Genomic DNA, 13,644 nt, shown 5'->3' on the forward strand with positions numbered 1-13,644 from the left:
TGGAGATAGGAATGACTCTTCATGGAGGCTGAGTCTCCGTAAGGTTGTCAGGGTAGAAAGAGTCAAAACTTTTTTTTGATAATTGTAATGCGAATGTTTCAAATAGTTCTTGGATAGTGTAAGATAGTTCGCATTTTTGTTTGAGCAATAAATGTTTATGTTCTTTTGGCAGCCTCTTGTGAATACGTTCAGTGATGAACCCTCATGGGAAAACAAAAGAAATTAAACATGAGTCAACGCAAGATTATTTTGCACTGATGACACCGTTGTGATACTGCTGTCGTTAATCAGATTATTTTTTAATAAAAAAATATACCAAAGATTCTTCAGCCTCCCTCATACTTTCCCAAGTTGAGCAAAGATGATTTTCTTCTCTTCCTGTAAGTAAACTCCATATTCCTTTTTTAACTCCTCCTCCACTTCTTCCACTGTCTTTACCACAGCGATGGATGGCTGCAACAGGAGAACATAAACGTTGTGAAATAAAAACATATTTCTTTTATCATGCTTCAGATCCACCAACTGTTCTGAAATTCATTCTGTAATCTACATTCCTTTTTGTATTCTCTCCCTGAACAAGATTGATACCCGGTCACTTTACAGGCCAAAAACCTTGCGATGAAAATGCTGACTAATTTCCTGAAGGGTCCTTTTCATAGGTGAACGCGTTTTAAATGAGTTCAAACCTTGACCTGGTCTCTTTTGCCTCTGATTTTTAATTTGGGTCCTCTGTTGTTAACAAATTTTATTCAATGCTCATTTCAGGCATGAATGGCCTGTTGGAAAGTGTGGTGCTGTTAAAGCACAGCCAGTGAGGCAGCATCTGAGGAGATGCCCATTCCTGACGAGCTTATGCTCAAAACGTCGACCCACCTGCTCCTCAAATGCTGCCTCACTTGCTGTGCCTTTCCAGCACCACAGTCTTTGACTCTGATCTCCAGCACCTTCAGTCCTCACTTTCTCCCTGGCCTGTTGGAAATTCCATCGACAACAGTATGAAATATAGAAACATTGAAAACTGGAAGAGTAGGCCATTTGGCCCCTCAAGTTGGCCCTCCCATTAATACAATCATGGCTGATCATCCAACTCAGTCCCCTGTTCCCACTTTCTCCCCACACCCATTTATCTAAGAACTAGATCTAACTCCTTCTTGAAGACATTCAATGTTTTGGCCTCAACCACTTTCTCAGGCAGAGAATCCCACAGGCTCCCCACTCTCTGGGTGAGGAAATTTCTCCTCATCTCAGTCCTCAATGGCCGACCTTAGACTGTGACCCCTGTCCTAGACTCTCACCATCAGTAATGGTGTTCAGGGGAAATACAATGGCTCAGTAGTTAGCACTTAAAGATTTAAAAGGGACCTAAGGGATAACTTTTTCACGCAGAGAGTGGTGCATGTATGGAATGAGCTGCCAGAGGAAGTGGTGGAGGCTGGTACAATTACAGCATTTAAAAGGCATCTGGATGGGTATATGAATAGGAAGGGTTTAGAGGGATATGTGCCAAGTGCTGGCAAATGGGACTAGATTGATTTAGGATATCTGGTCAGCACAGATGAGTTGCACGGTGGCTCAGTGGTGAGCACTGCTGCCTCACAGCACCAGGGTACTGGTTTCGATTCCCGCCTGTCTGTGTGGAGTTTGCACATTCTCCCCGTGTCTGTGTGGGTTTCCTCCGGGTGCTCCCACAGTCCAAAGATGTGCAGGTCAGGTGAATTGGCCATGCTAAAATTGCCCACAGTGTTAGGTGCGTTAGTCAGAGGTAAATATAGGGTAAGGGAGTGGGTTTCTCTTCGGAGGGGTGGTGTGGACTTGTTCGGCCGAAGGGCCTGTTTCCACACTGTAGAAAATCTAATCTAATCTGTTTCTATGCTGTACATCTCTCTGACTCTATGCTGCCTCACAGTGCCCAGAGACCCAGGTTCAATTCCAGCCTCGAGTGACTGTCTGTGTGGAGTTTGCACATTCTCCCCGTGTCTGCATGGGTTTTCTCTGGGTGCTCCGGTTTCCTCCCACAGTCCAAAGATGTGCAGGTTAGGTGGGTTAACCATGGGAAAATGCAGTATTACAGGGATAGGGTATGGGGTTGGTCTGAGTGGAATGCTTGTTGAAGGGTCAGTGTGGACTGAATGGCCTGCTTCCATACTCTATGGATTCGATGATTCCTGCATTTACCCTTTTTAATCATGTTAGAATTTTATAGATGTCTATGAGATTTACCCCCTGTCCCCATTCTTACTAACCCCAGTGAACATAGTCCTAACAGATCCAATCCCATGTCGTACATCAGTCCTCCCATCCCAGGAATCGGTCACACTCCCCCCACGGCCAGAAATGTCCTTTCTTGGAGGAGGAGGACACCAGAACCAGGCACAGTATTCCAGAAGAGGCCATTTGGCCCATCAAGTCTGCACCAACCCTCTGAAGAGCACACCACCAGATTCACTCCCTACCCTATATTCCCCATGATTAATCCACCTCGCCTACACATTTTTTGGATTGTAGGTGGAAACTCATGCACACACGGGGAAAATATGGAAACTCCACACAGAGCAGTCTGCCCAAGGCTGGAATCGAACCCAGGTCCCTGGCGCTGTGAGGCAGCAGTGTTAACCACCGAGCCACTGTGCCACCCTCTAAGCTCCCTCTGCAATAACTTGCTGTACCGCTACAACCAGCAAAGTGCAGCATCCCTATGGGGTTTAAAGAGTTCCACATACCTCATAAAGTTTTATACTGAGAAAATACTGTATTTGTAGAGTAAATTAAAGCCATAGTTACCCCATTGATTTGGCTGCAGTTGTGTTTGCACTCACTGAGATCCTGAGTTCCAGCAATATAAATAAATAATGGCAGGCAGTAAACGTTAAAGGAAAACAGATGTGTATTTGTGTGCGGTGGTAAGTAATAAGCCTTGGACATTTTTTTTCAAAGGTGCGCTGTAAATGCTTTCAAAGGACCAACGTATTTTGCTCACCGCTTTCTCTTCCTCTGGTTGCTCCTTCTTTTCACTTCTCAATATTTTTCTGGCTTCAAAATATTCCAGCCGTTTAACTTCTCTTTCAAAGTAAGCTTCAATGTTAGATTTCTGGAGAAGAAGAAAGATGTTTCTTTTAAGTGATGATTTGTTTGAGTCATTACGAGCTTTCCAAACGAGTCGATTTCTTACTATTTTTGTCTAGGAGACAGTGAGGAATGCAGATGTTGGAGAGCCAGAGTTGATAAAGTGTGGAGCTAGAAAAGCACAGCAGGTCAGGCAGCATCTGAGGAGCAAGAGAGTCAACATTTTTGGATATAACCCTTCATCAGGACTCTTATTATCTCCCAATGTTTTGTAAGCTGTTCTCATGTAAGATGTCCCGTAGCACCCCCAGGTTCCTCCTTATCTGAACTGAGAGGCTGTCCTCTCCACATAATGGTCAATACAGAAAGAGAACACAACCCTGAGCTCAGTGCTTCACCCAACGTCAGATTGTCAGACCAGGCAAACCGTCTCAAAATTATTCTTTCATCTTTTTCTTTCACAGAAGGACTTCTGATCCTTAACAGTTTTAAGATAAATTCATCAGACCATAGAGCTGTGTTCTCATTAGAGAGAGAGAGAGATGTTTGGTGGTGGTTTAACCTGCCTCAGGTGAGGGGAGAGTGAGAAGGAGAGTCCTTTGTGGTAACCTCAGTCTGTGTAGGAACTGAACCCATGCTGTTAAAATTCACAAACCAGCCATCTAGTCAACTGAGCTAAACGATCCCACCAGCTTTAACAACTTTGATAAGAACATTAAAACCAGGGGCAGAGGTAGGCCATTCAGCCCCTCAATTTACTTTATCGTGGCTGATCATATCTCAAACTCAACTTCACTTTTCTGCCCACTCCACATAACCCTTTAACCTATTACTAATTAAAAATCTGTCTATATCCTTTTTTATAACAACTAATTATTCTTTCACCCAAATACAGTTCAGATTGGTCCAATCCGGTTCCTGACATTGTAGTCTAGTAGTACAATATGCGGTGGCCAGCAGGTTGAATAGACATTTAACTTGTTAGCTAAAAGTGATGATGTTTGGGTTACTGGAAAATACATACAGTAGGCACTATTCCTCCACCTACCCACACCCACTTCTGGCTTCCACCTTCCTGCTCCCCCGGGCACAGATCAATATTAATTGATATTCCTCCCTCTTCCACTGAAGGGATTATATTTCACATGGTAGTCAGGCCAGTGAGAGTCAGGAAGTAATCTGATAGATACAGTGGTCCCATTGTTGGTCACAAGTCTGTCCCCAATTGATGTCGTCATACTTAATACATACTTTCCTGCCTGGGTCTAGAGCTGTGACTCTATAGCAGTGGCTGTTTGTGATGAGTGAGAGTTCATGCCCCACTTCAGTCTAGAATCTCGGCTAATAGTCCCAGGGTGCTGGATGTGCCATTGTTCGATCCAGGGGAGATTATGCCACAATGTTAATGCCACCACCCCACACTGGTGACACAGCAGCCCTGGAGAATACTCTGGAGAGCTGGGTTCAAATCTCAGCACTGCACATTGTGGAATTCACTTGGAAAAATCTAAAATTGAAATTTAGCCTCAGTGATGGTAACCATGACAACTATCATCGTCTGGTTCAGTATATTTGAGAGGGAAGGAAATCTGTCATCCTTAATAAAAACTGTATGGGATTTCTGAAGTAGGGCCATTGGACCCAAAACATTGATTCTGATTTCTCTCCACAGATGCTGCTAGAGCTGCTGAGCTTTTCCAGTGATTTCTGATTTTGTTTCTGATTTTGGATGTAGACTTGCTCGCTGAGCTGGAAGGTTCATTTCCAGACGTTTCATTACCATACTAGGTAACACCTTCAGTGGGCCTCAGGCGAAGCAATGCTGAAAATTCCTGCTTTCTATTTATATGTTTGGGTTTCTTTGCTTCACATGAGGCCATGGAAGATGGGTAAGTAGGATAACGAAAAGTCAGGAAATGAACCTTCCAGCTCAGCGAGCAAACCTACATCCAAAACGTCAACCTGAGCTACAAATCCTCTCAAAACTTGCTTTGTTTCTGATTTCCAGCATCCGCAATTCTTTCAGTTTTTATGATGTGCAGATGCCGGTGTTGGACTGGGGTGGACAAGGTCAGAAGTCACCCATTCGTCCAGTGGTGTGACGAAGGGACGGCTCTCTGAAAGCGTGTGATTTCAAATAAATCTGTTGGACTATAACCTGGTGTCACGTGACTTTCAGTTTTTAATCTGCCATCCTTACCCAGTCTTGGTACACGTGACTCCAGACCCACAGCAATGTGGTTGATTCTTAACTGCCCTCAGTTCAAGGGCAATTAGGGATAGGCAGCACTATCACGGTTTCATCATCATGTTGCTACTGTGAGACCTTGCTGTGCATATAATGGCTGACACATTTCCTGTTTTGAAAGAATGAGTACCCCTCAGGAAGCATTACTTTCAGAATGCATTAAGGTAAAGTCATTAGAGTCCCATGGCGTAGCTCTCTCATTAGAGAGACAGATGAGTGGTGGGGCTTTAACCTGAGGCTCACCATACCTCAGGTGAGGGAAGAGGTTGAGATAGTTGGACCTTTATGGTACTCAATGAAAATAATTCTGTAAAGTGGTTTGGAATAGAATGGGATCATGAAAAGGTTCCATATAAATATAATAATAGCAAGGTACTGTGAATGCTGGAATTCTAAGACAGATAGAGAGAACAGTGGAGAAACTCAGTGAGTCAGGCAGTATCTGTGGACAGAGACACAGAATTAACATTTCCAGTCCAGATGGTGCTCCATAAATATAAATCCTCCTTTGTAGGACTAGAACTTGGCTACTGGTGACAGTAACTACATTTCACAGATCAGTTTTCAGTGGAGCAGGGTGAACTCCTTGTGTGTTTTTTATTGTGCAGGTATTGGGTTGCGACCAGTGCGGGTAACTGCATCAGACTGCATAATGCCAGACCTTAACACAGCCTCACTCCACTGAGACAATGCAGGTTCACATGAGCAATGGGGAGTGCTTCGGGGGACAGGTCAATTACTTGCAAAAACTTGTATTTGTTTTCAATCAAAATATAGCAATGTGATAATAGTAATAAGATCCGTTCACTGACCTCTTGCGTTAGTGGATGTCGTAAAGCCCAGGGCACCTCCAGAATGTGCAATGTACCAAAGTCATCAGATACGGCCAGTAAGTGTTGCCTCACTAATGAAAAACACAGATTAGGTCGGACAGGGGGGAATGTGCAAATATTCCAACTGTTGACTATACACAATGATAACCTCAATGTAATTTAAGTATTGAGATTGCATTTCACTGGTTTGTAGGTTAAAGCACTGCGCTCTGTGTCATTTTAAGTTTTGGCACATGCTGGAAGCAGGTCTAGCTAACCTTGAGCAGCAGTGATCAAATTACAGGGCCAACGTGTTCCAAGATCACAATGCCTTAGGGATACAGGCTCCAAGCCAATCATCCAGTCGACCGGCTGAATATTACATTTTTTTTGGTTTCTCAGTTGTGTTGAGCTTTTTGGAGGGTTTCTTGTGAGTTCTCAGTGAGTTTTCTCACTGTAACTTACTGAGCCTCCTCATTAACTACCTACCCTGTTCCCTGCAGCATCCCTCAACTCCGATTTCAGTACCATGCCCTGTTCCTGGAAAAACTCACCACTCTCTCTCCTGTCTGTGCCATCTTTAAAACACCATTATGCCAATAGATGGGCACTGGCATTCCAAAATGCCCCTCCTCAGTCAAGAACATCTCCAGGTGAAGGGGCAGATGACACCGTGATTCTCCGGGTTGAGGGGGTAGTGCAGAGGAGGGGCATCATGCCAACAGCCCTGGCCACTGAGTCGAGGTAAGTGCCATCTCCACAGTGAGGAGGAATGGCTAGGCACACTATGAGAGGGTCAATGACCATCTCCACTCCACTGGGCTAAGTGCTCTTCCATCATTTCACACCCACTCTACTTGAGTGCTCTCTCTCACCAGCTGACACACACTCTATCTGAGTGTGCTCTCTCTCTATCTCTCTCTCACACCAGCTCAAACCTACTCTATCTGAGTGCTCTCTCTCACCATCTCATACTCACTCTGATGCGCTGTCTCTCTCCTCTCACTCACCAGCTCGCACCCACTCTACCTGAGTGTGCTCTCTCTTACCATCTCACACCCACTCTATCTGAGTGCTCTCTCTCTCTCTCACCATCTCACACCCACTCTATCTGAGTGCGCCCTCACCAGCTCACACTCATTCTATCTGAATGCTCTCTCTCACCAGCTCACACCCACTCTGACTGCTTTCTCTCACCATCTCACACCCACTCTATCTGAGTGCCCTCACTCATCAGCTCACACCCACTCTATCTGAGTGCGATCTCTCTCATCAGCTCACACCCACTCTATCTGAGTGCGATCTCTCTCACCATCTCACACCCACTCTGAATGCTCTCTCTCACCAGCTCACACCCACTCTACCTGAGTGCTCTCTCCCTCTCTCACCAGCTCACACCCACTCTGAGAGCTTTCTCTCACCATCTCACACCCACTCTATCTGAGTGCTCTCTCTCTCACCATCTCACACCCACTCTATCTGAGTGCTCGCTCTCATCAGCTCACACCCACTCTATCTGAGTGCGATCACTCTCATCAGCTCACACCCACTCTATCTGAGAGCTCTCTCTCACCATCTCACACCCACTCTGAATGCTCTCTCTCACCAGCTCACACCCACTCTATGTGAGTGCTGTCTCCCTCTCTCTCACCAGCTCACACCCACTCTGAGAGCTCTCTCTCACCATCTCACACCCACTCTATCTGAGTGCTCTCTCTCATCAGCTCACACCCACTCTATCTGAGTGCTCTCTCTCACCAGCTCATACCCACTCTGAGTGCTCTCTCTCTCACCATCTCACACCCACTCTATCTGAGTACTCTCTCTCACCATCTCACACCCACTCTATCTGAGTGCGCTCTCTCTCACCATCTCACACCCACTCTATCTGAGAGCTCTCTCTCACCATCTCACACACACTCTGAATGCTCTCTCACCAGCTCACACCCACTCTAGCTGAGTGCTCTCTCCCTCTCTCTCACCAGCTCACACCCACTCTGAGAGCTCTCTCTCACCATCTCACCCCCACTCTATCTGAGTGCTCTCTCTCATCAGCTCACACCCACTCTATCTGAGTGCGATCTCTCTCACCATCTCACACCCACTCTGAGAGCTCTCTCTCACCATCTCACACCCACTCTATCTGAGTGCCCTCTCTCTCACCATCTCACACCCACTCTATCTGAGTGCTCTCTCTCTCACCATCTCACACCCACTCTATCTGAGTGCTCTCTCTCACCAGCTCACACCCACTCTATCTGAGTGCGCTCTCTCTCACCAGCTCACACTCATTCTATCTGAATGCTCTATCTCACCAGCTCACACCCACTCTGAGAGCTCTCTCTCACCATTTAACACCCACTCTATCTGAGTGCGCTCTCTCTCACCATCTCACACCCACTCTATCTGAGTACTCTTTCTCTCTCACCATCTCACACCCACTCTATCTGAGTGCTCTCACTCTCTCACCAGCTCACACCCACTCTGAGTGCTGTCTCTCACCATATCTTACCCACTCTGAGTGCTCTCTCTCTCGCACCAGCTCACACCCACTCTACCTGGGTTTTCTCTCTCTCACCAGCTCACACCCACTCTATGTGAGTGCTGTCTCCCTCTTTCTCACCAGCTCACACTCACTCTGAGAGCTCTCTCTCACCATCTCACACCCACTCTATCTGAGTGCCCTCTCTCTCACCATCTCATACCCACTCTATCTGAGTGCTCTCTCTCTCACCATCTCACACCCACTCTATCTGAGTGCTCTCTCTCACCAGCTCACACCCACTCTATCTGAGTGCGCTCTCTCTCTCACCAGCTCACACTCATTCTATCTGAATGCTCTATCTCACCAGCTCACACCCACTCTGAGAGCTCTCTCTCACCATCTAACACCCACTCTATCTGAGTGCGCTCTCTCTCACCATCTCACACCCACTCTATCTGAGTACTCTCTCTCTCACCATCTCACACCCACTCTATCTGAGTGCTCTCTCTCTCACCTGCTCACACCCACTCTGAGTGCTGTCTCTCACCATATCTTACCCACTCTGAGTGCTCTCTCTCTCTCTCTCGCACCAGCTCACACCCACTCTACCTGAGATTTCTCTCTCTCACCAGCTCACACCCACTCTATCCGTGTGCTCTATCTCTCACCATCTCACACCCACTCTATCTGGGTGCTTTCTCTCACCATCTCACACCCACTCACTCTGAGAGCTCCCTCTCACCATCTCACACCCACTCTATCTGAGTACTCTCTCTCTCTCACCATCTCACACCCACTCTATCTGAGTGCTCTCTCTCTCTCACCAGCTCACACCCACTCTATCTGAGTACTCTCTCTCTCACCATCTCACACCACTCTATCTGAGTGCTCTCTCTCACCATCTCATACCCGCTCTGAGTGCTCTCTCGCACCAGCTCACACCCACTCTACCTGAGTGCTCTCTCTCACCATCTCATACCTGCTCTGAGTGCTCTCTCGCACCAGCTCACACCCACTCTATCTGAGTGCTCTCTCTCTCTCACCAGCTCATACCCACTGTACCTGAGCTTTCTCTCTTTCACCAGCTCACACCCACTCTACCTGAGTGCTCTCTCTCACCATCTCATACCCGCTCTGAGTGCTCTCCCTCACCAGCTCACACCCACTCTAACCGTGTGCTCTATCTCTCACCAGCTCACACCCACTCTATCCGAGTGCTGTATCTCTCATCAGCTCACACCCGCTCTATTTGAGTGCTTTCTCTCTCACCAGCTCACACCCACTAGATCTGAGTGTTCTCTCTCTCTCTCACCAGCTCACACCCACTCTATCTGATTGCTCTCTCTCACCAGTTCACACCCACTCTATCCGAGTGCTCTCTCTCACCAGCTCACACCCATTCTATCTGAGGGCTCTCTCTCTCACCAGCTCACACCCACTCTATCTGAGTGCTCCCTCTCTCTCACCAGCTCGCACCCACTCTATCCGAGTGCTGTATCTCTCATCAGCTCACACCCGCTCTATTTGAGTGCTTTCTCTCTCACCAGCTCACACCCACTAGATCTGAGTGTTCTCTCTCTCTCTCACCAGCTCACACCCACTCTATCTGATTGCTCTCTCTCACCAGTTCACACCCACTCTATCTGAGTGCTCTCTCTCACCAGCTCACACCCACTCTATCTGAGTGCTCCCTCTCTCTCACCAGCTCGCACCCACTCTATCTGAGTGCTCCCTCTCTCTCACCAGCTCGCACCCACTCTATCTGAGTGCTCTCTCTCACCAGCTCACACCCACTCTATCTGAGTGCGCCCTCTCTCACCAGCTCACACTCATTCTATCCGTGTGCTCTATCTCTCATCAGCTCGCACCCACTCTATCGGAGTGCTCTCTCTCACCATCTCATACCCGCTCTGTGTGCTCTCTCGCACCAACTCACACCCACTCTATCTGAGTGCTCTCTCTCTCTCTCACCAGCTCATACCCACTGTACCTGAGCTTTCTCTCTTTCACCAGCTCATACCCGCTCTGAGTGCTCTCCCTCACCAGCTCACACCCACTCTAACCGTGTGCTCTATCTCTCACCAGCTCATACCTACTCTATCTGAGTGCTCTCTCTCACCATCTCATACCCGCTCTGAGTGCTCTCTCGCACCAGCTCACACCCACTCTATCCGAGTGCTGTATCTCTCATCAGCTCACACCCACTCTATCTGAGAGCTCTCTCTCACCATCTCACACACACTCTGAATGCTCTCTCTCACCAGCTCACACCCACTCTATCTGAGTGCTCTCTCCCTCTCTCTCACCAGCTCACACCCACTCTATCTGAGTGCTCTCTCCCTCTCTCTCACCAGCTCACACCCACTCTATCTGAAAGCTCTCTCTCACCATCTCACACACACTCTGAATGCTCTCTCACCAGCTCACACCCACTCTAGCTGAGTGCTCTCTCCCTCTCTCTCACCAGCTCACACCCACTCTGAGAGCTCTCTCTCACCATCTCACCCCCACTCTATCTGAGTGCTCTCTCTCATCAGCTCACACCCACTCTATCTGAGTGCGATCTCTCTCACCATCTCACACCCACTCTGAGAGCTCTCTCTCACCATCTCACACCCACTCTATCTGAGTGCCCTCTCTCTCACCATCTCACACCCACTCTATCTGAGTGCTCTCTCTCTCACCATCTCACACCCACTCTATCTGAGTGCTCTCTCTCACCAGCTCACACCCACTCTATCTGAGTGCGCTCTCTCTCACCAGCTCACACTCATTCTATCTGAATGCTCTATCTCACCAGCTCACACCCACTCTGAGAGCTCTCTCTCACCATTTAACGAGGAGAAAGTGAGGTCTGCAGATGCTGGAGATCAAAGTTGAAACTTTATTGCTGGAACAGCACAGCAGGTCAGGCAGCATCCAGGGAACAGGAGATTCGACGTTTTGGGCACAGGCCCTTCTTCAGGAATGAGCCACCTGACTCAGGCTCAGGCTCATTCCTGAAGAAGGGCCTGTGCCCAAAACGTCGAATCTCCTGTTCCCTGGATGCTGCCTGACCTGCTGTGCTGTTCCAGCAATAAAGTTTCAACTCACCATTTAACACCCACTCTATCTGAGTGCGCTCTCTCTCACCATCTCACACCCACTCTATCTGAGTACTCTTTCTCTCTCACCATCTCACACCCACTCTATCTGAGTGCTCTCACTCTCTCACCAGCTCACACCCACTCTGAGTGCTGTCTCTCACCATATCTTACCCACTCTGAGTGCTCTCTCTCTCGCACCAGCTCACACCCACTCTACCTGGGTTTTCTCTCTCTCACCAGCTCACACCCACTCTATGTGAGTGCTGTCTCCCTCTTTCTCACCAGCTCACACTCACTCTGAGAGCTCTCTCTCACCATCTCACACCCACTCTATCTGAGTGCCCTCTCTCTCACCATCTCATACCCACTCTATCTGAGTGCTCTCTCTCTCACCATCTCACACCCACTCTATCTGAGTGCTCTCTCTCACCAGCTCACACCCACTCTATCTGAGTGCGCTCTCTCTCTCACCAGCTCACACTCATTCTATCTGAATGCTCTATCTCACCAGCTCACACCCACTCTGAGAGCTCTCTCTCACCATCTAACACCCACTCTATCTGAGTGCGCTCTCTCTCACCATCTCACACCCACTCTATCTGAGTACTCTCTCTCTCACCATCTCACACCCACTCTATCTGAGTGCTCTCTCTCTCACCTGCTCACACCCACTCTGAGTGCTGTCTCTCACCATATCTTACCCACTCTGAGTGCTCTCTCTCTCTCTCTCGCACCAGCTCACACCCACTCTACCTGAGATTTCTCTCTCTCACCAGCTCACACCCACTCTATCCGTGTGCTCTATCTCTCACCATCTCACACCCACTCTATCTGGGTGCTTTCTCTCACCATCTCACACCCACTCACTCTGAGAGCTCCCTCTCACCATCTCACACCCACTCTATCTGAGTACTCTCTCTCTCTCACCATCTCACACCCACTCTATCTGAGTGCTCTCTCTCTCTCACCAGCTCACACCCACTCTATCTGAGTACTCTCTCTCTCACCATCTCACACCACTCTATCTGAGTGCTCTCTCTCACCATCTCATACCCGCTCTGAGTGCTCTCTCGCACCAGCTCACACCCACTCTACCTGAGTGCTCTCTCTCACCATCTCATACCTGCTCTGAGTGCTCTCTCGCACCAGCTCACACCCACTCTATCTGAGTGCTCTCTCTCTCTCACCAGCTCATACCCACTGTACCTGAGCTTTCTCTCTTTCACCAGCTCACACCACTCTATCTGAGTGCTCTCTCTCACCATCTCATACCTGCTCTGAGTGCTCTCTCGCACCAGCTCACACCCACTCTACCTGAGTGCTCTCTCTCACCATCTCATACCCACTCTGAGTGCTCTCCCTCACCAGCTCACACCCACTCTAACCGTGTGCTCTATCTCTCACCAGTTCACACCCACTCTATCCGAGTGCTGTATCTCTCATCAGCTCACACCCGCTCTATTTGAGTGCTTTCTCTCTCACCAGCTCACACCCACTAGATCTGAGTGTTCTCTCTCTCTCTCACCAGCTCACACCCACTCTATCTGATTGCTCTCTCTCACCAGTTCACACCCACTCTATCTGAGTGCTCTCTCTCACCAGCTCACACCCATTCTATCTGAGGGCTCTCTCTCTCACCAGCTCACACCCACTCTATCTGAGTGCTCCCTCTCTCTCACCAGCTCGCACCCACTCTATCTGAGTGCTCTCTCTCACCAGCTCACACCCATTCTATCTGAGTGCTCTCTCTCTCACCAGCTCACACCCACTCTATCTGAGTGCGCCCTCTCTCACCAGCTCACACCCACTCTATCTGAGTGCACTCTCTCACCAGCTCACACCCATTCGATCTGAGGGCTCTCTCTCTCACCAGCTCACACCCACTCTATCTGAGTGCTCCCTCTCTCTCACCAGCTCGCACCCACTCTATCTGAGTGCTCTCTCTCACCA

At 48.4% G+C, this 13,644-nt stretch overlaps 1 protein-coding gene across 1 annotated transcript in view; it reads right to left on the minus strand.

The window, feature by feature from the left end:
* Nucleotides 1-336: 336 nt before the first annotated feature.
* Nucleotides 337-13,644, minus strand: part of dnai3 (dynein axonemal intermediate chain 3) — a 131,542-nt gene continuing 118,234 nt past the window's right edge. The window contains exons 19-21 of the mRNA XM_043700114.2: nucleotides 6,124-6,215; nucleotides 2,978-3,088; nucleotides 337-453 (exon numbers count right to left, since the gene is read on the minus strand). Of these exons, the coding sequence (XP_043556049.2) occupies nucleotides 337-453; nucleotides 2,978-3,088; nucleotides 6,124-6,215 (320 nt within the window). The remainder of the gene's footprint in view (nucleotides 454-2,977; nucleotides 3,089-6,123; nucleotides 6,216-13,644) is intronic.

Source organism: Chiloscyllium plagiosum, unplaced genomic scaffold (assembly GCF_037043375.1).
Source record: "Chiloscyllium plagiosum isolate Xiang-an unplaced genomic scaffold, Cpla_swu_hap1 HiC_scaffold_9, whole genome shotgun sequence".
NCBI lineage: Eukaryota > Metazoa > Chordata > Chondrichthyes > Orectolobiformes > Hemiscylliidae > Chiloscyllium > Chiloscyllium plagiosum.